The 25,310-nt window shown below is 50.2% G+C and overlaps 1 protein-coding gene across 1 annotated transcript in view; it reads right to left on the minus strand.

Moving 5' to 3' along the window:
- Positions 1–449: 449 nt before the first annotated feature.
- The window catches only part of LOC121048491, a 58,443-nt gene continuing 33,582 nt past the window's right edge, over positions 450–25,310 (minus strand). Inside the window, exons 2-11 of the mRNA XM_040504899.1 lie at positions 19,177–19,527; positions 14,141–14,390; positions 8,929–9,058; positions 8,173–8,215; positions 8,011–8,079; positions 7,504–7,546; positions 6,535–6,757; positions 2,619–2,667; positions 1,253–1,327; positions 450–521 (exon numbers count right to left, since the gene is read on the minus strand). Of these exons, the coding sequence (XP_040360833.1) occupies positions 450–521; positions 1,253–1,327; positions 2,619–2,667; positions 6,535–6,757; positions 7,504–7,546; positions 8,011–8,079; positions 8,173–8,215; positions 8,929–9,058; positions 14,141–14,390; positions 19,177–19,527 (1,305 nt within the window). The remainder of the gene's footprint in view (positions 522–1,252; positions 1,328–2,618; positions 2,668–6,534; positions 6,758–7,503; positions 7,547–8,010; positions 8,080–8,172; positions 8,216–8,928; positions 9,059–14,140; positions 14,391–19,176; positions 19,528–25,310) is intronic.

Here is a 25,310-nt window from a genome sequence, read left to right on the forward strand (position 1 = left end):
ACGCAACGCAAATGTTAAAAAAAAAAGTAAAAAAAAAAAAAGGCAAGAGAGAGGACTTTGAGACACTTGAGAAGCCTTACGAAATATTCAAAAACAACGGCAGAATAAAGAGAAAAATGCATTCAAAGCGTTGCTTATGAGACGCAAAACTGCACATCTTTTTTTTTTCTGTTTTTTAGGTTTAGGTTTTCCGCGATTGGCTTTCCCAAGTGCTCTGCGGGAAAGCAGACGCTCCGGGTTCCCTGGAGTGGTGGAGGAAAGGTGGTGGTTTACGTGGCGACGACCGTATGTGGCGGTAGGGACGACGACGTAGTCCCGGCCTTGCGTCCCGCTCGGCCGCCGACGACGACCGCGCGACATCGGGCGGCGGCAGAGGCGGCGGTGACGAGCGACTCGGAGCAGCACCAGTGACAGTTTCTACGGCTGCGCGTGTTTTCTTCCCGCTCGCTTCACAGGTAGATCTTGCGCAGGTCGGAAGGACACGTCACCGCGTCGCACTGTGGACACAGCCGCTTCGATCCCTGCGTGAGACACGCCATCAAACGCACCGTTAGTTTTTCTTTCTTTTATGTTTTATTACAGTGTGTGTTTGATGAACCAAACTCTATGAGAAAGCCACTGTGAAGAGCCGTCACGGAGGATCACGATGTCACGTGATATTGTGGCGTCATGTGACATCGTGATACCACATGACGTAACGCGAACATGTGACGCCGTGGTGTCACGTGAACATGTGACGTCATGATATAGTGTGACGTCACACACGCGGCATGTGCCCAGCTCATTCCATACGTATTCGGTGCTTCCCTGTCTTGGTCAGCATGATCGGGCTTGTCTAATATTGTTTTCTATGCAGAACAAGTTTAGGGTTAGTGTTTCATAATACAAGTAAAAATTAAAAAAAAAAAAAAAATAGCGCGAGAGTGTGAAATTTAATTTTCTCGCTACCTATACCGGGTAAACCGGAACTGGTGATTAATTATAGAACAATTCCATTTCCACGCTAAATATAGCGGGAACACCTGCACTTGTCAATAACTACACGAAAAGTATATTTTCTCCCCTATATCATCCGGGCAACTTGAATCTCGAGAAACTTTGATGTTCACCTATAGGGTTGTTCTCGTCGTATTTAATGGCGACTCCGGATTTCCTAAGGTTCCGAAAGATCTGCTCGATCACCGGATATCTACAGACATCCAGGCGGACCAAAACCAGGCGCCAAGGGGCGATTCCAGAATCCGGGACTCACCAATGTCTGAAGCCAGCAGCGCTCGCAGTGGACGTGCCAGCAGCAGACGGACACGAGCGGAGTCCGGTACGGCTCCTGAGGTCACAGACGAGAAAAACAACAACAACAGATATACGACATATAGATACTGTCAACTCCAATATAAAAAAATAAACTCAGCGCGTGTGCTTCCCCGCAAAACGTTTGTCAGAGCCGATAAACCCATTTACGAAATTCGGGCGGGAAAATTTGATCACTGTCATCATCTCAGTCAGGGTGTAAAAGATAGACAGGTGGGGAAACGAGAGCCAAATAAGCGACCGGATTGTGTACCCCTCGGCTTTCTCTTTTTCCGTGGCGCCATCTATGTGGAGCACCACGAACTCTCACTCCGTGTGGGCGACCGACTAAACTGACGGAGATGGTTTCTCGTGGATTTTCAATAGAGGACTGTCGTGCTCTCGGTTTATTTTGCGCACTCTCCCATAGAGTTCCACGCAAATCCGATTCCGATTTTTTTCCTCTCGCCGCAGCGCCATCTGTCGCAAAGCGGGGGTACCCGCAAGCAGACGAGTACACAATCCGGTCACGGCGCTGCGGTAGGCTTCTATGGGCCGTTTCCCCACCTGTCTATCTTACACCCTGATCTCAGTGTATGGCACGTCTGCCGAACTAATGGCGGCGTTCTTGAGGCTGACGAAGGAAGAAGTTGAAGACGCTAAAAAACTCGGGATGTAGTGCGAGGCCTGCGCTTTCGAGACGTCAGCACAACACGATGCACGAACCAGATACAACGGCTGCTTGAGCGTTTACTTCGGAGTGTTGTCCAATATATCCCTTGGCACAAGTTTGGCTGTAAAGCCTTTTAATGGCGAAAATTGATTCGAGGTGCTTATGGGATCGTCGCGCTGTACTGGTCAGTTCTAACAGAATTAACAAAGAATTACGAGCCGACGGAGGAACCAATTTTGTCTGCCATTGACGTGCGATAGTGACGGTGCCGGATCAAATACAGTTTCATGACCGAATTGGTCTGTTGAAATTGAAACTGCTTCTTGAGTCGGTAGATGGCACTGAAGTACAAAAAGGGTCTGTCGATGCAACCTATAGAGAGAGCTAGGTGAAGTTTGAAACTCAAAATACGCATATAAAGATAAATATTTGCGTTTTGACATTGAGCACGATCTATAACCGAACGAAAACTCGTCAGCTATTGACTCTGTCAATAGCTGACGCTGACGCTGTTTTGCGGGAAAGTAGACGTGCCAGAACTGTGTAGAGCCGAGACCAGAAGGAGTCAATCAAGACGGCACTAAACACTACGTTAGATTGCCATTTACTTTTTCTTTTTTGCGTTGGTAGCAACGGATAGGATTTCATGACTCACCGAGCACACGACGCACTTCCACCGGATCGTCTCGTCGGCGGTGCCACTCCTGTGGAACAGGTGCAAGGTTAGGGAAAATGACGCAGCCGGACATGTCGGATAATATTGATATTACTAATATAATTAATATAATTATTACGCGCACTCCGCGACGCCACGTGGACTCGGTGACAAACCTCTTTGTCCTGAGACATTTTTTTTAAACAATACAATTACGAAAAAAAAGGGGTTTTTGGTAATTAATAAAATTGTTATTTTTCAGAAACCAACATTTCTCAAAACTGACACTTTCTCTTATGCCTGCCCACATCCTAATAAAAAAAAATTAAATAACCTTAACCAAGTCTTTGCACACCCAAGGCGTGTGTCCTTTGGGATCGCTGTGTAATTTTTGTACGATTTATGAACAGTCTGACTACGGCCTTTTGGCTGTCGTTACAGCCGTAGCAGTGGACGCTTGCCACGTCACCACCGCTCTCTCTCTCTCACCTCAAGTCGGAAGGCGTTCCGTCATCGGCGCAGGGCTCAGACCCGGGTTCGGCCGCCAACGCGCAGCCTTGGCCCCCTTCGCCCGTGACCGGAGAGCTGCGCAGGAAGTTGGACAAAGTTGTTTACTCCCCACAAAAATTCACCCTCTCATATATATATATATATATATATATATATGGGGGGGGGGGGGGGGGGGGCGATAAAATGAGTGCTTTTGGATGCGTAGAGTCTCCCAAACTCAGAGATAACCCTACGGTAGAGTATACTATTAGAACGACTCAGAACGAACTTTGAACGTAGAATATACCTTATATACCAAAGCGAGTAAAAGGGAGACACATACACACACACACAAGGGGCATGCCTCATGATCGCTCCCCGCTCGCTTTCTGATTGGTCGTTCGGCGTCTAATGCCGCGATCCTATTGGCTGTTGGCCTCTGAGGTCACGCAACTGCGCTGGCGCTGCTGTCCGCACTGCGCATGAGCAAACGCTTCGTTTCTCTCGAATCTGGTTTCTGCTCGGGTGCGGGCGAACGCGGGCCTCTTTGTGAACGCCGGGATGGTCTATAGCCGCAGACAGAACAACAAAAATTCAAGAAGCCGCAGAAAAAAAAAAAAGGAGGGGGGAGGGAGGCTACTTTTAACAAGAAACGATATCAAGGAAACAGTCCTTTCCAACCGGGACAAGTATAATTGTCGACTACGACAAATGATGCGAGGCAGCAAAAACGTTTCATCAACCGCTAAACAAAAATGAATGCAACGTTCGCTAGCCGCCCATCTTATGCGTATGCGATTCGAAATTCTTTCTCGAACAATAAAGAAAACAGGGTCACTGGACACATGTATGTCTCAAAACGAAGAGCTACTGTGTGTGCGTAGTGTAGTACAAGGCTGCGAAGACTGTGTACTTTCTTTTTTTTAATTCGAGACATTTTTTTTTTGGGGGGGGGGGGGGGGGGGGGAGGGGGATACAGGAGGAGAAGGGACGTGTACCAAGGAGCCGCACTTGGACCCTTCGAAGAGCCGTAGTTTGGCCACCCCTGGTCTATAAAGTTTCATGGGAATCACCTTCAGACCAAACGAATAATTTTACACCAACAAAATGTGCGGGAGTCGTTTTTTTTTTAGTATTTTTTAGGGCGCGTATACTTTTTTTCATTTTTCGCCAACTGTCCATCATCCCCGACATGAAATACCCCCGACACCAAACGTATACATTGAGACGCAAGCGCCGCGAACGCAATTTAATTGAAGCCACCGGTCTAGCGCATCGGACACCTAAAAGCCAGTAGCAGACTGACACCACCACGGCGTTGTTTCGTTCCATTTTTCATCATTCAGCAAGGTCTCACCACCGACCCCTACGCTTGTGGATTGCACAAGTCCCCTTTTCCCAAAACTCCCTAAAAAAAAAAAAATCCTAGCGGAATCTCCCCCCAAAAACCCTAGGCTCCACGTCACACACGTTCATCCTGTCTGTCAACGGGAACACGACGAAAGCTACGCCGGCGTAGACAAAAGCAAAAATCTCGGTCACGCTTCGACTGGCTTGCGTCTCCGACCGCTCGGCGAGCGCACGCCTGTATCTTTCACTCTTTCTTTCTCTCCCACGCTCCCCCTTAAAAAAACAAGAAAAAAAGAAAAAAGAACAACAAAGAGAAAATAAAATAAAAAAGAGGGGTAGGCTCGAAAACGTGAACCGGGTTCGAACTCCGAGATTCGGGAAAGGCTGAGCGGGTCTGAACACATGGTTCCCGGCCGCGTTCCCTCCCCTCCCCCTCTCCCTCAAAAAACAAATAAATAAACAAAAACTTAACACACTTTGTGAGCAGGAGCTAAAGCGTCGCGGAGTCAGTGTTGTTCCGCTAGAGTGAGGAGTGCTAGGTCCGTTTTTGGACGTGTAATCGATGTAACACGCTGCCTGTCATATCTATATCAGTGTGGACACATCCTTTTTTTTTTTTTCCCCCAACACGAACTGAAGCCGGTTCAAACGCCTGCTTTCAAGCGCGACCATAGCATAGCTGCTAGCTTTTGTTTTTATGTATTTTTGTTTGAAAGTTTTGGCGTAATCCAACTGGAAAGCAGCAAAAAAATCGAACGAAAACAATGTTTCCTTGGTCGATCCGACTGTCCGATCGCTTGAGACTGCATCGCCTGCTACTCATTTTCCCATCAAGAACTGTAGTAAAAGTAGTGCGGCTCCGCGCGCAGCGTTCCTAATTTTTTCCATTTTATGTCTCGAAGTAAGAGGTTTGTGTACGTGTTTAAGCCTAGATATGCGTTATTTCAAGAAAAAGTACACGTTTCAGATGCAAACAGGAATCGTTTTTGTTCTCTGGCAACCAAATCTCGAAAGACCTATTTCGGGCAACGTATAAACTGCGTGCATAACTTGATTTTCTTTCTCCTTCCGGGGACGTAACAAGTCATTCTCAAAAACTTTAACCAATTTGAGCAAAAAAAAAAAAAAAAAAATCACACATAATGTTTTACTGACGGACAAAGACACCACTTGACCGTCTACACCGTCTCAAACCACCGCCACTTTCGCCGTGTTTCAAAAAATAAACCTAATAATACTAGTCATCTAAACAAATGTGATAGTCAAAAAAAAGCAACACGACCTCCCGCAATTTGGCTAAAAGCCGGTCCCAGTCAGCGCTGCCGCGAAAAGCGATCCATGTCATTCACCCCCCCGCCCTTTCCCCCTTCTTTCACGAGGCTGACGAGCGAAAACGCCAGAGCCAGTTTCCCCAAAAGCGGACCACCCCACTCCCTACTACTCCCCATCTTCCTTTTCTTTTATTATTGTTATTTTTTGTTCGTGCATATTGCGCTGGTTCGAAAGAGAAGAACATCTTGTCGAACGGAGCTCTAATTGAATTATTTCGAGGGGATTTGCATGACAGCCAACCGTCCCTCTGCCCTCCACTTCCTTATTTTTTTTATTTAACATTTCAATCTCGTTTTTTATTTATTTATTTTTATTTCCTAGGCACTTCCTTTCGACAAAGTCGCTGTACTCTATAGCTATATACCAACACAGCTCACCCATGTCCCTGTGCTCCGGGGGTCTGTCGGTCCCGCGACTGCTCCCCGGACTCCGAAAAACTCCCTGTGGCCGGGGAACGCAGCATCGGATCTTTGCTGCCTCCTCCTCCTCTTGCACCCTCTGCGAAGCACCACCGCACACAGACACGCACGCGTGACCAACTCTTTTAATAACCGGCCTCCACCGTCCGCAACCCTCCCTCCCGCCATAACCGGCATCCGTCGTCTGCTACGCTCCCGCAGTCGTCTGCTAGCGTCCCTCCGCCCGACTACACCACGGCGGTGGGGTAGGGACATTGCCGAATGCCATAACTGCGACGCGCTCAACCGACTCCCACGTGTTGGAGATGCCGACATTATTGGCTCACGGGCCGTCGGGCACCGACCCGGTGAGGGTTAGGGTTAGCGCATCGCCGGGAACGTCAGAAGGGCGCCGCGACTCACCGTGGTCGTACGCGTTGTCTGAGAGTTCCACCTTGAGCGACGGCGGCGGAGGTGGGGGCCCCCTGCCGTGCGGTGTGCCCGGTGGGGAACCGTCCGCCGACTGGAGGTCCAACGGGAGTTCTGCTCGGCGTCGTCGACCGCAGAGGGCTACGTGCGAGAAACCCGTCTCAACTTCGGGATCCGAAGTTTTGAGGGGGGGATTGAAGTAGCGTTTCACATCTGTTCTGGTGATTTTGTAAAACTCGTCCGCGCTTATTATCCTCGTGTCTTTTTTTCCCTTCTTGCTTAACGTTATGAATACAATGCTGGCCATTAGATAGGGTTAGACGTGCAGGTTAGTTTGCTAAAAGGCCCGACCTTGATTTTTTGCGTATAGGTGGTTGCTAAGTGCTGAAAATAAGAACACTGGCGAAATGGAGCAAGCCGCTACCCGAATAAAATTATTCTGCCGTTCATGAATCCATGTATCCGAGAAAACAGTAGCTGACAGTAGTGAACAGCCTTGTCGAGACTCGTTTCCAATTGGCCCTTACCTGCGTAAGTTTTGGTGACGACAATAGCCATAACACCCACGTCGTTTCTTGTAGATTAGTGGCTTATAGTACATAACTAAGACATCGTGCGAATTTACCTTGAATAGTGGAGGAATTAGGGACAGCCTGCAAAACGTTGCATTCTATTCGGCATCAGACATCAAGCTTAACTTATCCATGCGAATCTAACGTAACTCCCTTCAGCCCAGTCAAAGACAACATATGTTACCTCGGTGCTGATGGCATAATCATGAATGATGTAGTCAACGTACTGTTCTGCAGGTACGAAGTAACTACGCTAATTCATACTAACTCTTTCTTAAGACTAAGTGGGAGTGACAAATAGCAGTGTATTCTTACCGTTCAGCCTTTGATGCCGGTTTCCACGGACCTTGAGGTATGTCTGTAAAAAGAACCAATAATTGTCGCGTCACATGTTGCGTGTAGACTCAGTTGTTAGACGCTTCTACTTAACGAAACGCGTCATCCTTTCGCTTAAGGGACAAGCTTACCCGTAACAAATTATCCGGTGAACGCTAACATGCAGCCTTCATTTGTTTATACATAGCTTGCATCGACGTCACATCGGTCGTTATTCCTCCGTACCATGCTGCTGTGCCGGTATCCTCTGAAGCATACATTTGGAACCATCGATTTTGTTCTTCTCGACAAGGATTGGTAAGAAGAACAAATTCGATGGTACGAAATGTATGCTGCCGAAGGTACGGACAAAGGACCATGGTACAGAGCAATGGCGGCTGGTACGGTACTATAAGATGTCACGTGCAAGGCACCGTATTGCTTACACCGAAAACAACCCGCGCCACTTGACCTCCAAGGGACTCGATGGCGGTCATTTGCACTCACCTCCCAACGAGAAAGCGGCGACCGCTTGCCGGCGTCGTAGCTAGGCCTGCATTGCACTTGGGGCTCCGGCTGCGCACGCGCGAGAGCGGCCAATCAGAGATCGATCGTCGAGTGCTGGTATAGAGCCAGACGAGTGGGCTGAGACCGATGACGTGTACGTACCAGAGACGCTTCCTCGTGAGACCGGTCAACCCAGCGACGGCAACTGAAAGTTGTTTAAACAAACATTAAATTACACGAAGGAAGATCAGCCGCCATGTTGATGCGTTTCTGGTTAAGAAGTCTAACGACTCAGGGGACCTGGCAGTCAGATGACAGCCGGGTTTAGAGATTCACGGAGTGAAGGACTCTTGCGTGAGTTAAGAGATTCATTGAAGCAAGAGATCTAACGTGGGCCAAGAGGTCCACCCAGTCAAGATCGATCTAACTTGGACCAAGAGATCCACCGAGTTACAAGATCCAACACGGGTCAAGACATATAACACGGGTCACGGTATCCATCGGGTCAAGAGACCTAACACAGGTCAAGCGATCTATAACATCGGTCAAGCGATCTATAACATGGGTCAAGAGATCTAATATGGGTCAAGAGGTCCAACGATACAACCAATCTATCGAGTGAAGACATCCAGCGAAGCAAGAGGTCCAATATTGGATCTTTCGACTTATTGGACCTCTTGACAAGGTATCGTGCTAATGGCCAGCCTGCGCAAACCTTTCACAGCGAACATTTCACATCGCCGAGATTGTGGTTTTTGGCGGACGGTAACATCAACAAATATGAACCGAACTAGCTGAAAGCCCGTAAGGCGAACTCGAGAGTTCGCTAACGTGGTTCTACCGTCACGCTGTTGAGGTGACGCCGCTGTCCGCACGGCGCGTGCGCGGGACCGCGCGTTGCCGTACGCATGGACCAACCTGTAGAAATCCGCGAGCTTGTCCATCTCGAGCTGGAAGTGGTCCGCCATCTGCGCCTGCGCCAGCGTGACTCCGCAGACGGGGCAGCTCGTGGCCTGTCCCAGGCTCCACTTGGGAGAACCCAGGGGGCCTGTAGAATACGGTCCAAACCGCAGGACGGGTCGCAAAGCGCACGCTGCATGGGGCACCTCGTCAAAAACACGGCAGAGTTTTGGGCGCTTCAAAAGACAGGTTAGTATAGAGTCGAACCGACACCGTCTATATAGGGCGTTTTCACGCGACGCCGATCAGCCATTTTGTTGTTAGACGTCCCGCAATGAAACTTATACGGGCCCCAGTGCACTATGGATTCGATGGTGCCGGATGGTTCCTTCAAACGTTCGCCTTTGGCAGTGCGCCAGGCAGCTTCTAACAACAAAATGGTAGGCGTAATAAGGGGTATTCACCGGGCACCATATCTGAGGGCGCTGTTTAGAGCGCAGGCTCAGAACGAGCTCACATTAATAGGCTGCTGAGACCAGCAGTCTCAATGGTGTGGAACGCACGTTACAATACAACTGCGGAAGCTCGCAGTCAGCACGCGCTCAGCAGTCGCGCACACAGCTATAACCGCCAGTGAATATTCCTTAGAAGGACTTTTAGCAAACTGTTACCGTTACCGAACACGGTAACGATTTGCGAAAGGTCCCTAATGACATCAGTGAAAACACCCAATGTACCTTGTTTCACGTAAAGTTATACCGCAGCCGACATGTACGATTCGATCGTGCCAATCGAGCATCGCCAAAAGTGCATGGTCATGGCACCCGTTGTCTTTAGGGAGTTTTAGGAAACCGTTTAAGGGAGTTTTAGGAAACCGCATATATGCGCAGTTCGTACCGTATCAAATGAACGGTTCCCTAAAAGTCCCTTTTGTCGGTCTTCTGTTTACCGTCTGAACCGATCGCGTTCAGAAGAAAGCACAGAATCGGAGCGCATTCGCTGTACGCGAACGGCTTAGCCGGGGATGGCCAAGGTACAGAGACAACGAGCGCACCATGACGACGCACTTTCGGCAATGCAATTTAACGCAGCCGCATCCTGGGCTGCGTTACCTTCTGGGCGAAGGTAACGCAGCCCAGGATGCGGCTGCGTTACCTTCGCCGCATCCTGGGCTGCGTTACCTTCGCCCAGGATGCGGCGAAGGTAACGCAGCCGGCGTCGGAGGTAACGCCGGCTGCGTTGACCGGACTTAACGCGAAATGGAGTCGAAAATAGCAGAGCCCTTGCAGTGGAAATGTGACGTCATCGCGGCGTGATCGGGAGCGCAGACGCTGATCGGACACGAGCGCCGCTTCATCGTTCGGCCGGGCCTCGCGTCCAATCAACGCGTCGAATGCCGCACTGCGTCGGGCACCGAGAGACCCTTTTCGAAAACCTCATCGAGCAACAGTGGCGGCCGTGATTTCTTGGCTTAGAAAGGGCGAAGGATGAATCGTACTTTTTTGTTGTGTTTAACATTTAGCGCAAGTTATCGCCCTCTAAAAAGGGTACATTCGTTAGCACTTATCCATCCATTCATTGGGCACGACGAATGTTTGTGACGCGTTACGGTATACAACCTGACCCGGTAACTAAGAGTTACGCTTGACAAAGCGCTCAATCATGAACGATATAGTTTATCTTTTACCAAGTTAGCGCACACGCAACGGAGTATCAAATAAATATACAAAAAGGCAGGACCGAATACTGAACAAGATCCTCCGGTTCAAAAATGGACACAACGATCGTCCACGTTCTAAACTTTGTTATACATCAAACACCGTGCGACATACACACACACACACACACAAAAAAGTAATTTAAATCTATACAGCTAATCGATATTTCGATACATGAACCCGGCACTTCAACTTTGACAGCGAGGGGAAAAAAATTGAAGCGGCAGATCCAGTCCATGCATCTAATACCGGCACCGCGCTCTGGGCGATTTCGCAGCACGCGCAGCGTTCAGAAAATCCCATACTACACACAAAGGCAACTCGTAGAAAAGAATATCAAAACATGTTTCGACCCCGAGAAGCCTGGAGGCTACCTAAAATCCGTTGTTGTTGTTGTTGGTGTTTGTTGCTCCCTTCCTTCAACGCGCACACACACACCCAGAGACACGCACACAAGCGCTAAACGGATCGGGCTCTACTCCAGTTACCTCTAACCTGACAATGCGGCGGGAGCTACGTGATCGTCGGACCAATGGTACGACTCCATATTGTCACGTGATCACACTCCCATCTATACATTCACGCGCGGAGAGCGGGATCGGGTGATGAAAGGGAGGCGGTTTGATTGTTCCGGGGGCTCACGTGGCCTACACCGTACTGTCAGCTTCGGGGTGAACGGAGCTTTGCGGAGGCGCGTCCCTCCCCGCCAGCATCGGATGGTCGATGCCGGCCCTTTTCCGCCCAGACGCCGACTCGGAGAGATAGGCAATCGGCGCGGGTGGCGGGCAGCCGTGGGAGAAAAAAAGAACTGTTCTTTAAATAGGATCCGGACTCGGAGCCTGAACCCCCGGGGGAAATTGACACGGGTCCGCCCGTCCGTCGTTACAACCGCCGCATCCTGGCGAGCGCGCTTTCCGTTTCCACCTGTCACACGGAAGACGCCGCGCCGTCGACACACTTGTCGACAGCGTGCGGGGGGTCCCCTATATCTCAAGAAATAATAAAAAGATAAACAATAAAGAAAGAAGTAGGCGAGAAAGGGAGCCGAACGAAAACCGACCAGGTGGCCAGCCCAAACAAACAGACCCGGGCCCCCGGCAGCGGCGGCCGGCGGTGGCGGCGGCTTCGTTTCTTGTGCGCCCGACCCCGAGCCCGCTCGCGGGGCGCTCCCGAGATCGAGCTATAGGCCTAATCCGGCCGAGCTGTTCTCAATTTACGCGGACATGGGAGATCCATCTGGGACCCCGCCACCCTCCCAAAAAAATAACCCTGGCTCTTCCTCTCTTGCCCTCTCCCGACTCGAAAGAGAGAAAAAAGAGAACCTCAAGACAGACGGACGAGAACCTATGGTTCCGGTTCCGGAGCGTCGCTTTAGGAAAAGGGGAGGAGGAGGAGGAGGTTAGCGTTTGCGGCTAACCGTGGGGCCGTCGGCAACCTGCGGTCAATGGGCGCCCCCCTCCCGTTGATTGCCGTGGCGCTCGGATTTCGAGCTCGCGCGGAGCGGATTCGTGGATCGAGGGGGAGCTGTCCGACTGCCTCGAGATGGACGAGCGCTCATATCAACACACTATTACGCCAACAGGGAGGGGGGCAAAATAATACAGGGCGCGCATTGCTGCGTAGGTTGCCCGCGTGCCCGGACGGCGCGCGCGCCCGCGCGATCGAGGGAACGTTGCTAACGTTCGAATCGATAATTCTTTCCGCATTTTTCTTCCGTCGGGACATTCGATCCGGAAGAAAACGCCGGCCGGACTCGACCCCCCCCCCCCCCCTTCCTCCTCTCCGCTGACTTCTCTTTCTACATGGGCCTTGTTCTTTTTCCTATTTTTTTCTTCTTTTTTTCGGCGGACCTTTGCGAGACTTGGATTGGATTCGATAACCGCTCTCGGCATCTCTTTCCGTCTCGCGGCTGTCTGTCACTTTTTTGTTTTTGTTTTTTTTGTTTCGTGTCTCGTTTGATTTGGCCGTTTTACGCCTCGCTCCCCTTTTCAACCCCCCTTCCCCCTCCCCCAGCGTCATCTCTCTCTCTCTTTCTTTTTTTACTTGCCCTATTCCACCGTGTCGCTTTGTTGTTTGATCGCGTTTGTTCGGCGTGTCGTGCTGCTCCGGTCAGGAGGTTTCGAATCTGCGATTGACGTCCACTAGGTGTGCGCCGACCCGTTGACTTTTCTCTCGAAGGTGTATTACGCGTTGCCACAGTGTTTCTGATAGTTCTTCAGGGTGGTAAGCGACGCGAGGGTGGTTGTGTAGCTGTGGAATCTCGTGAAGCAGTAAAACAGAAGGTCGCAGTAACAATAAAGTGTGCCCCATGACCAAAATAAAAAAAAAAAGAGGTAAGAGATTTTGAAATTAAGCACCGCGGGATTGTGGGGGAAAGAAGGGGGAGGGGTGCGAAAGGTAGTTTAATTTTCGACAAATTAAGGGTAGTCATGACACGTGTATTTTATCGGGCATCCTCCCTTTCGCAGGGGTATTCACACGGGGGAGAAATCCCGGGGATTTCTCCCCGGCACGCGCATCCCACGACGAAAACGTCAGGCTTTGCGATGTGCAAAAGCCTCGCGTTTTCATCTCGTGATGCGCGCGAGCCGGGGAGAAATCCCCGGGATTTCTCCCTCGTGTGAATACCCCTTTAATTGCAGACGAGACTTGGTTCTGCGATCACCTCGTTTTTTTATTTGTTTGATATTGATGGCGGGAACATGAAAACAGACCAGTACAAAGCGTCGACCCAGAAGCCCCTCGATTAAATTGCCGCCATCGAAATGCTTTAGAGTCAGACTAGTGTCAAGAAATTTATTCAACTACACTGCGAAAGAAAAAAAAAATGTTTACGCAGCCGTTGTATCTAATTCGTGCGTCGTGTCGTACTCCTACCTCGCAAACATCACTCATGAGGGTCCTCAGTCACCCCATCTTCACAGGTGAGGTGAGGGTGGGTGAGTTTCTGTACCAAGAACATTCATGAGTGTGAGGGTGAGTGAATGACCGTGAGGGGGCCTGAGGACTGTCAGTGCCTGAGGGCGGTGACGGCGTGAGGGGCGTGAGGGCCGTAAGTGCGTGAGGGCCGTGAGGTTCAGTGAGGATGAGTGAAGGACTGTCAAGGTGAGTGTGATTGTGGGGGCAACGGGTGAGTGAGGGGCTTTTGTGAGTGGCTGTGAGGGTGAGCCAGGGCGACCTAAAATGCCGACCTCTGGTTGTAAATTGTACTGACTTCTCGCACGTATGTTCCTCACATATCTTTCGCTTTGTAGTATCTTCAACTTCTTGACCTTCATCAGCCTCAAGAAGGCCAGTGATTGGCACAGATGCCATACAGATGATGATGATAGTAGTCGTGCTAGTAGTAGTAAGCGTTGTAAGGATAGTGATCATATTTGTAACAGGCTTGAGCTGAGCTAGTTGGTTCATAGTTCACTTAAGGCCAGCTGAACTAGAAGAAGTGATAATATTTGCCAGGTTGAACTTCGGAAAGGGCCCATCACAAAGACGTAGCTTCCAAAGCGACTCACCGGCCAAGTGGTCGGCTCGCTTGAGGTCCAGTCCCTTGGACGGCGACCCTCCGCGGTCCTGTCCGAAGGGGGGCGGTGACCCCCCGGCCCCGTCCGAGCCCCCCATCATGTCCAGGTGGGGTCCGCGCCACGGGAAGGGCAGGGTCGGGGCCGACAGGAGCGGATTCCGGCCGTCCGCGCCCCCCTTAGACCCGGGGCGCTGGTGGGCGTACGACCGCGCGGCAAGGTCCAGACACGAGGCCATGCGCTCCTGCGGTGGGAATTCCCGGGGGTCGAAACGCGAAGACACAGAGCGCGAGGAACTGTGACATTTTTGGGCTCGGGTTCAGAACCCTGTGCGTTCACTTTCCTGCAGTACGAAGTTAAGCAGCAACTGCCGGCAAAGGAGCACTCTGTTGGCGATTTTCATCGCGCGTTTTAAAGGAATTAGCTTTCTTAGGGTCTTCAGGCCACATGGAGGTATGCTTCTGGCCTTTTATTTTCCCCGCTAAATTAAGAAAAGAGAATGACATCACGTGACCTTAGCACCAATCAAGTTTAGGGATCAGCTACAGGCATGATTGGAAGAGCCGCGGCAGGTCACATGTAAATTTTTCAGCGGGTAAACTTAATTTGTGTGTAGGTCAAGTGAAATGAAGTCATCTGATGTCATGCTTTTTGCCCGCTAACTTTAGCGGGGAAATCGGCGTCACATGATTTGAACACTAATTCAGTTCCCCCGCCAAACTTAGCTTTAAAAATGGCGTGACGACTTGATGTCACGGGGCGTCAGCACCACTTCTGTTTCCCCGCTAAATTCACACATAGCTTAGTGTCACTGACCTTCACAAAAATTCACTTTATCCACTAAAATTAGCGGGAAAACTAACACGAGTCTGGCGGTTGTGAATATCCGCTTTGCTCGAGAAGGCTGGCGGGCGAACCTGCCGCCGCAGCTTTCCGTTCTAGCCGCTAGAGTCGCAAATAGTCATCGACAGGGTGAGAATAACGGGGCGTGCCTTTCGAACTCCCGGTATAGCACGCGTTTCATGCCTTCCGCCGTGCTTCGGCAGCGCTTTGGACGACCGAACGTTGTCGAAGGTAGTAAGTTTGCGCTGGAGCTTCCAACAACTGAAGCTTCTCCCTGCCGTTCTCACTTTGTCAGTAATCATTAAAAAAAGAAATAAAAAATCTTGTGCGTCTACTTTTTGCAAAGCACTGGGGTGATCCAGCCGCTGCAATCTATACTCCGCCTCACAGTTGTAGTGTAAAGTGTTTATTTGGACCGCTTTAAGGGCGGAGGGGAATGAGTCAATAGAGAGTTTTAGGGAACCGCTTTTGCACATCCGATACGGTGCAATGAGCCCTTGGGTACGCACTGCGCATGCGCTGCCGCAGAAGGCTCGCACATGCGCAGTTCGTATACCGGAGAACCCATCGTGTCGTATCGGACGTGCAAAAACGGTTCCCTACAACTCTCCAATGGCATCGAGGCTTGAACTCCCGGTATGGGAGATGTGGGGAAGGGGGGGCGAATCCCATGTGCACTTCTATGCCAGCTTCGTGGATATAATCCAGAAGAGTGTGCAGAGTTTGGTATTGCTTGCCATGAAGGGCCTGGAGGGAAGACCCGGTTCTGTCTTGGATGTCACTCCGTCCTCTAGGTACTACTTCTTCCGTACGTGTTGCCTCGAGGCCTTTGCAGCCCCGTAACAGGTGAACTATATAAGGTTGACCGCATGTTGGGAGTCCTTGCAGTGGCAGCATGTCGGTGGTGTGCGCGCCTTTCTTTCCACGCTGCTCTTCTGTTCGGCGTGCAGGCGGTATTGGTTGTCCACAACTTGTACTAATGCACCTTAAGAGCACCCTCGTTCTCCGTCCTATGAGCCTCGCGGCAGTGGGTCGGAGATGGACGGAAGATGTTCCTTCAGCGCATTACGGGACGAAAAATTGATCTGTTGTTTAGCTTCGTTGGGGTCATATAGTGGCTTCGTCATCTTCGGGCGAGAAAAATGCGTAGCCGTGATCGTGGAGGTGGCTGGGCTGCTTCTGTGTCTCGCGGAGTGTAGCTATTAGAGCTAGCTGTAGAAGGGGTCTGCTCATTACCAGCTACGCCTGTGTGGGCGGGCGCCCAGAACAGCTGGACTTTCGTAGCTTGCATAAAAAGCTGAAGGTCCATCTTTTTATAGATTTTGCTTTCGTGCAAGGGTGAGCGAGGCTACCGAGTCAGTAAAAGCGTGGAAGTCTTACCGTCCAATGGTCGTGTCCTTGAGGATTGTTTCAATTGCATATTGAATTGCTCCGAGTTCGCCACCTTTGACGGAAGTGCTGTTCGGTAATGGCTTGGTAAATGTAACTCCTCTTCTTGGTATTGCCGCTGCGACGGTACCAAGTTGGTCTGGGAGTGTCGCGAAAGCCGCGTCTGTGACACTGAGTAGATGGCTTGTTTCTCAGCCGAACCTTCCCAAGCTTGGATCGGTTTGTTGTGGCTACGGGCTTGCGATGTCTGACGATATAGATGTCTGAAGCTTGCGTTTTTCGGAATGGGCTTGTTTTCCACGAGGTCGATGTACTCACCCAAGCGGGGTTCGTTCTCTGTTAGGTCGGAAAGCGGGAGTTTTGTGTGCTTGAGTTAGACTGAGAATGGTTCTGCCGGGTCGTGAGTGTTAGTCGTTCACGGCGGGCGACAGATCGCACCATTGCAGTTTCCTGTAAGGTGTTCAGCTGGGCATGTTCCATTAGTCGCTATTGGCGTGAATCAGGGTAAGCCGGTAATGACCCGCGCGGCTTATCTGTTGATGGTTTCCGGTTTGTTCCACTGGCTTTTTGAGACGTTGCAATATGAAATGCAGTAGCCGACTTCTGATACGATGAGTGCCTTCACCATCTGGAGTGAAATTTCTTCGTTCGCTTCGTCTCTGGAACTACATATCCTTCTGATGACACGGATGATTGTCTCGTATTGCTGGCTGGCCCTGGCCATCCAGGTTCTGTATGAGCCGTCTTCATCAATGTAGATTCCGAGTACTCTGGCCGAGGTAGATGGTTGGACTTTGTTGCCTACTACGGTGATGGCAAATCTATTGAGAGGGTTTGCACTTTGTCCAATCCTCCATCTCACAGCAAAGACACGGGCACAAGCGCGCGAGCCTCCCTCAGCTGCATGGGCGTACCGACCAGGGGGGGGGGGCAAGGGGGACGCTTGCCCTCCCCCCCAGTCCTCAGGGTTGGGGGGCAAGGCATGTGTTTTGCCTCCCCTGGAACAGCCGCCACAGGGCAGGGCAAACACTGGCCGGCGGCTGGTTTGCCCCCCCCCCCCCCCCCCCCCCCCCCCGCAATCAAAAACAAGTTGGTACGCCACTGCTCAGCAGGATGCTTTTGTTTGTACGAGAACTCGTGCATGCATAGATGCACATTCCCAAGCCACGTGCTCGTGTCCATGCCTTTGTGTGCACTGTAGATGTTTGTAAGTTGGAGATAGTACTCGGCGATCGTCTAGGTTGAAAACAGGTTTAGGTCTACCAGTACAGTGTGCACTGGGACAAGGGAGGTAGGAAGCTTCTGGAGGCGACATGACGTAACCAGGGGTGAAGCCGGGGGAGGCTGCCAGTTTAGAGAGACACGCCCCCGACGATGAACAAAACCGAACAAAACAAAAAGACGCCATTGAACGAAAAGACGAGCTGATCTGGTGCCAACGGCTGGTTTGGTCACCTTTGAGGGTTTCCCACGGACCACAACCTCTACTTCCGGCCTCATTTCGGATTTCGTTGTATGACTGGCTTGAGCCGGAATGTCGCTTCTTCTGCTTCCTATCTGCATGACTGGGACAATGTAAGCGATTCGGTGAGCGACAGACCAAGCGACGGCGACGAGCGACGAGAATTGCCGTCGCCCGTCGCCCGTCGCCTTCGCTTTTTAGAGCGCAGCTCTTAGGCGCCCGTTTCCGGCTTGAGCGGCGTCGGCGTCGCCGTCGCCGTCGGCGTAACCGCGCGGTGCATTATGGGTAAATTTTTCCGAAGGGACCCGAGGACTTCCGAAGGAACCCGAGGTCGTCCCGAAGGAACCCGAGGTCCTTCGGGAGGACCTCGGGTCCCTTCGGGAGGACTTCGGGTTTCTTCGGTAAGACCTCGGGAGGACCTAGGGTTCCTTCGGGAGTTGCATGCAACTGGCATACGAGTTGTATGCAACCTGTTGCATGCAATCCAGGTTGCATGCAACCTGATGACATCATCCGCATCGTCATCGTCATCATCACTGATGACGTCATCAGTGACGTCCCTGATGACGTCATTGGCATCCGCATCGTCATCGTCATCATCACTGATGACGTCATTGGCATCCGCATCGTCATCGTCATCATCACTGATGACGTCATCAAATCGTCATCGTCAAGGTCACGTGACCTCTAAGGTCACATGACCCCTAAGGTCACGTGACCCCCCTGGAGTCATGTGAACCCCCTGAAGTCACGTGACCCCTGAGGTCACGTGGCCGCCTGAGGTCACGTGTTTCTCCTGAGGTGACGTGACCCCCCTCCCCCGATGTCACGTGACCCCCTTGACGTCACCCGACCTCCCATGAGTTCACGTGACCTTAAGGAGTCACCTGTCCCTCAGTACGCTTCCATCCTCCTCCTCAAGAGCTGCGCTCCAACCGGCGTTACAGGGAATTGTAAACGGCTTTCATTTTTTCTATGGATTTCCAGAAAATAACACCCGTTTTCAGCGTGTCGCCCGGAAGTGGCTCCGGCGGGAGCCAATAGAACGATACCTTTTGCGACGTCACTACCGTGTTTTTCGTCGTGACGTGCGTTGTTTGCATGTGATTTCAAACGACCGAGAGACAGCGGGTCTTGGCAAGTCGCTTCGTCGCATCGCTTGGAAGAATCGCTGAACGATTCTTCCAAGCGATACTTTGAGCACCTGGTCATTCGCCGAGCGCCCTCAGGAGACTGCAGCGACTGCCTCCCAAGTCCCAGTCCCAAGTGCTCTTTTGTTTCCCACAGAAGCAGGGTAGAGCGTGATGGACGTAGAAAGCGTGCATGGCTCACGTACAGCGTGGAGTACCTTGGCGAGCGGGTCGAAGCCCGCGTGGAGCGGCGGGAAGAGCAGTCCCCGGGTCAGGTCCCCCTGCGGCGGCAGCGGCATGAACGGGGCCGACCCGACCAGGAGGTAGGACGACGGCTGCCCGTAGAGCAGGGACAGCGGGAAGCCGCCAGGCTGCTTGCCGCCCAGCAACGGGAACGCCGGGGGCTGGGCCGTCGGGAGCAGGGGACCCACGCCGCCGGGCACGCCGCCGCCCCCACTGCCCGAGCGGCCCTTGTCGTCCGGGGACGGACTGGACGGCACGCCGCCCAGCAGGAACGGGGACGTGGGGCCACCGTCGTCCAGGCCGCCGCCTGCGCTCTGTTGAATCAAGTGTCCCACGGTTAGCCACGAAGCAGAGATCGAGTACGGATTTGTAAGATATGTCGCCCCGGCGCTTTGGGCCCCAAGATTTGGTTGTCGGAGGGAGAAACGATTTTATTGGCGTTCGCAACGTGCACATCCCGAGATGATAACACATATCGAATCTAAAATGCACCTACGTGTTTCTTAATTCTACACATAAAAGGCGAAGTTAGTAAAGCTCCGCATGGAGCCTGACTTATTTTTAACTACGGTTCTTGAGGTACAAAAAAAGTATAGTATTTTTCAAGTGTCACGTAAACAAGGCGTCGGAGCAGCGAATTGGATCGGGTTTCCAACACAGTGTACGGTTGATTATTCATGCTTTCTGAACAAGTGACAAATGTATGTGGTATGGGGCGCTCGTAAACTTGCGGCTCGTAAGATAAAAGAAAGAAAACAATATGTATCTTGTTAAGATTGCCAGCCACTTTAATTTTAGGGGGCACCGCAGCACTATAAGGGTGTTACTGTAATTCCCTCGAAGCGTTAGCCCTGGGACAAGCTGATTTATACACTAAAGCCGCGGTCGACACGCTGCTAACACTAAACATCGTACAAAAGTCTACAGACTAGAGCTCTGGACGGGGCCGGGCCAACCCGAAAGCCCGGCCCGGCTCGCGGGACGGGCCGGGGACGGGTAGCTCGGATTGTGTCCGGACCCGGGTCGAGCTCGGGCGATCGTGTAGCACTCTTTCTAAAACGTCGTGAATAAAATGCTAACGCATTGATAGTTTATATTGAAAAAAAATGAAAAACAACTAAGAAACCGAATTGCAAACTCATTACGACGCCACTAAAAAAATATTAGAGACAAAGAAAGCTGTCTTGGACTAAGAAAGCCCACAAGAAGATACGGAGAAGACTCCTGGTGATTCCATCAGCCTAGATGGACAGCCTCCAGCAGGCAAGAAAACGAGGCCAATCCGGTCTCAGGAGCGAGTTTGAGGGAGTACGGTTGTCTTTCCCTTTCCTTGTCAAAATCTTGAAAAAAAAGAAAAAAACGTTGTCTGGTTAGCATGCATAAGCTTGTTCTTCGTCTTCTTCGTCTGCATGCATCCACTCCATTTTCATGCATCCACTCCACTCCATTTTAACATATTCTGGGTTATGATCTGTTAAGTCGGAGTCGGCGACCCTAAATCACGAGATATAGTTTGTTTTTCGGTAGCGTATATAGTTTTGTAGATATCGCGCATCCAAGTTTCGTTCCGGCGGAACGGCGAAACCGAAACTACTGGCTCAGGCAGCTTGGCAACACTGATAATCAGCGGCGCGTCGACGGCATGACGTAAATCTTGTCCCACTCATCTGAGCAGACGCACCGACACTGCCGGCTCAGTGCGACGTGGAGTTTCAAAACAGAAGGTAAGTTGCACATTTTCATTTCTACCGCTGCACGTTGTAAATATTCACCAAATGTAGTAAGTTTTAGTGTATATATATATATATATGTGCCGCGCGAAAAGCGAGCCCGACTGCTATAAATACGACGCGGTCAGTGCCGGCGCAGTGTGACTGCATTTGCTTCTTGCTTGAGGACCAAGGGAAAAAAAAATAATGGGAGACAGATGGACGATAGTATCAACAGGCGGTCTAAGTTGTTAAGGGGATACTACAACGAAATTTCGGCGCTCATTTTTTGGTCTATATGTGTTCAAAAGAGCAGTATCACATGGAACCTACCAATATCTTGTTAAAAAAAGTCACGAAAAGGAATTTTAAAACGAATTAAACGATTAGCAAAGAGCACCTGGTGGATGTCGCTAACGCCTCGCTTGTAGTGCCCGTCTAGGAACCTTGACAGCTGGTGACGGAGGTTGTCTCGCCTCCGGCCACGACGAAAGAAGAGGGGAACGAGGAACTCCCTTCTTCCCGAGAATGCCTTGTGCGTGTCGCAGAAGCCGCTATAGACCCTTTCCAGAATTCAGTGCCATCTGGTGACTCAAATGGCAGTTTATCTTTTACTATACTAATGGCGACTATGAACCTGTGGTCTGCAGTATCTAATGGGGCACCGTCACTTAAAGGTCAACGGTAAACGAGAATGTGCACTTCACTACAATTATTTTCAATCTCTTTTAGTGTCGATGGCGAAAGAAATGCGGCCAGTCGGAACGAAGCGCCAACCCATATAGACGCCTTGATAGAGTCCTGTACATCAAGGTGCTTTGAAGCCGAGTGAGTGCTACTAACAGATTGACTGGGACCGAGTTAGGAATGACCGCTTACGCAGCTCTTGCGTCCAATTCCTGCTTCACGCCGCGCTAACGTCGATAATGTAAAGGCATCGAATCATCTGCTCAGGAGCATCTTCAACTTCTTCCTTCATCTGTAAACAGAAGGCCGCCACTAGTATAGCAGATATGCCGTTTTCAGATGATGATGATAGTGATCAAAGTGGCCAGACTGAATTCCGGAAAGGGTCTATTGTCCCCCTGCGAGATTATAGAAGATTAACCCGTCACTCAAAATTCGTACAAAAGCAGCCGCTTCGGTGGCTGGAACGACTAGGCCATCCTCTCGACGTCAGCCTCACCGTAGCTTTGCTCGTCCTGAGACGACCTACGTCACGATTGCGTTGGATGTCACGTGGCCTCCGCTGGGCCTTCTCCCAGCGCTTGCCAGAGTGGGCCGTTTATAGCGAAAAATACAGCCACTAGGCTCAAAATACAAATGTGCGATTGTCATTTACGGATATTGTGAATCATATTCAACTTATTTTTGAACACGACGGGAATTTTTCAAATTTCGTTGAAGTATTCCTTTAAAGCTAAGGTGCCTTTATGTGTTGTGCATGCTGGTTAGATCAGCTGCGACCTGCTGTGGGCTAGCGCACACCAGCTCGGAGCACGTGGAGCGAAAGCTCGCGCTGCAGAACTCGGGTATCCTGGGTTTGAGCCCCACCCCTGCCCGTTTCGATCTGGATGAGCATCGTACCGGCGTGCGGTCGTGTATCACTACTGCGTGATGCACGTTAAAGACCCCAGGCTAGCGGTTGTACCGCACTGGCTAAATTTCTCATCTACAGCTGGGAGACTCGCCGCCCGTCGAGGCAGACGAAGTTCTAGGCTGTATAAGCATAAACGATAAACATCACCCCATTTTTTTTTTTGTTTGGGGGGGGGGGGGGGGATATTGTTGCGTCACGTGACGTATATTTTACCGCTAAATTTAGCGAGGAAGAAATGTTGTATGGGTCACACGTGACGTCAGGTCACGTGGCGTCGATTTCCCCCTCTAAATTGAGCGGGGAAACTGGATTCGTGCCTGGGTCACAAGACGAGAATTTTCCCGCTAAATTTAGCGTGTAATTGAATTGGTGCATTGGTCATGTGACGCCACTTTCCCGCCCAAATTTAGCGGCGAAATTGAACTGATGTGACGTCAACTTTTACGCTATATTTTGCTGAGGAACCGAAATCGTGTATAGTTATCGTGATACCAATTTTTCCGCTATATTTAGCGGGAAATGTATGGACGAAGGGACGGACGGACAAAATTTTGGGATTAGAGGGTAGCGTTGAAACGCATTTTATGCTTTAAAAGAACGTCGCGGATTTCTGGACAATAATCCAAACGCACTGAATTAGACACCGCTCGGATCGTCGTAATGGGGCATATATATTCCCACTGATTATCACCGAGGCGGGAAATGCTGAGTCACTGGACAGTTTACGCAAGCACGGCGTCCGACATCACGCCGAAGAGACCTATTGCGCATGCCCAGAGCGAGTTCCGCAGCACTGTAGACAAAGACGGCGGACCGCAGAAGACGATTACTGCAATGATCTATACTCGTAGTAAAAAAAAAAAAAATCATCCGGCTCATCGCGGAATGATACTAATCCCCCCCCCCCGCCCCCTCATTCATGTGACGAATTAAGACAGATGTAGGGGCATCTTAGATTAGCTTTATGTTATTTTACCCAGGAATACACGCCAAAGACCGCCGTTCTTTCCTTTGACAACCAAATCTTGGAAGAACTACTCTGCCCAGCGCATGCAAAATGCGCAAAACTCTTATTTTGTTTCTTGATGGAACAGCGAGTGCAAATGTCTGCTCACGAGACGCCATACTGTTTGTTGTTCGCAGCAACGTTCTTAGGTGTCAACGTTGCTTAAAACTTTCACATAAAAAGCTCCACGAAAAAGCGGTGTTTAAAAAAAAAAGAAGATCCCTCTCTCTTTCCTGCACGTGAGCATGATGTAGGCGGATAGTGTTCTTGACGGCCCCAGCGGCGACGCCTTTACGAGTAACGAAGAAGGACCGTTTTGAAACAATAGTATTATTATAATGTACGCTGGAGGTTCAACTGGCGCTAATGTGCGGTTTGAAATCGGAGCAGATGGCAACCAGCCTATAATTTACTTTCAATAATGCATTTTTATGAAGAAAAAAAAACTGAGTGCATTCTCTCTCTGCGCTCGAATATAAGAGCAAATATCACGAAATATTAGTACGTACTGGATAGCTTGGAACATTTCTCAGTCAAGATTACAAAAAAATATTGGTAAGTCACTGCGTTTTTTTCTTTTCTTTTTCGATTTCCTCGCATTAAAAAAAAAACAAAGAAAGAAAACTTCAGATATGTAGTTACGTGCACTATCCGACACAGTTATACGCGAACACGACATCGGCGCTTTTCTCCAGTGAGGTTTACGTACCAAGGCATTCGCGCTCCGCGCACCTGCAAGTTCAGAGTTGCCCCAGCATCCGCGCGCGCTCATTGGCTTCCACTCCGTGACGTCACCTCCCTCTCCGCCTTTGTCCTTCACTACTCTCCTCTCTACGCGGCGCGCTTCCATTTCTACTGTTTTGTCCGAGGAGAGACGCCGTCAGCTTTTCGCCGTCATGTGTGTACTAATGCTAACGCAATAATAAATAACTAAAAAAATATAGCGTTTGTACTTTTTTATTTTATGCATTTTAACCACTCGTAAATGGGGTCATCCCAGTGACATACACATATCGCATATTATCGATATTAGCGTCATCGGGATGTTGCCGCGCCTTGTACAAGTCCTACTTTCCTTTCGACCGTTATTCTTGCTTAGATTCGCTCCTCGCATTTACACTTCCTGTGGAAGATTTAGAACTGGACCCGGAATATTGGGAAGTTAAACTACACTCACTGATAGGCAAAATCCTGCAAGTAAAGCAATTTCACTTTTGCAATGTTAATAAAGTTACCAACTACTCTCTACGACCCAGTAACAAAGCTGGTTCCTGTGATTCTCTGGCGATGAGACAAAATACACCCGCGTCTTCCCATATAAATGCACAGGAGTACCGCAAAAGTTAATGTCTGCTTCAATGTAAGATCCAAAATACCAAAGACACTCCTTCCACGTGGGACTTCTACCGTACATTATAATAACTCTATGTTTGAAACGACGCCCTTGTTCGGCCAATTTATGGGCCAACTTGATGTTTACCATAAAAAAAAAAACACCAATCACATTTCAGCGCAAGCAATGTCCATCCGACGTATCACCGCACCACCATGATGCTTATCATGATTTTATTCGTGCTCTATCATCGATTGACCAATCATAAAGACAAAAGGCCTCGTGGCTGCTTGACTGGTCGTAGCGCCGGCTGCGTCTTAACTGAAATGGATTGTCCGGTAACACAATTGTCTTTAAGAAAACACCTAACTATATTATCATTGCTTTTTGAACATCTTCCGCACAATTTCCAAATTTTTGATCCTCCGCCGCTCAAGTAATTCATTTTT

This window comes from Ixodes scapularis, unplaced genomic scaffold (genome assembly GCF_016920785.2).
Source record: "Ixodes scapularis isolate PalLabHiFi unplaced genomic scaffold, ASM1692078v2 PGA_scaffold12__126_contigs__length_90152505, whole genome shotgun sequence".
NCBI lineage: Eukaryota > Metazoa > Arthropoda > Arachnida > Ixodida > Ixodidae > Ixodes > Ixodes scapularis.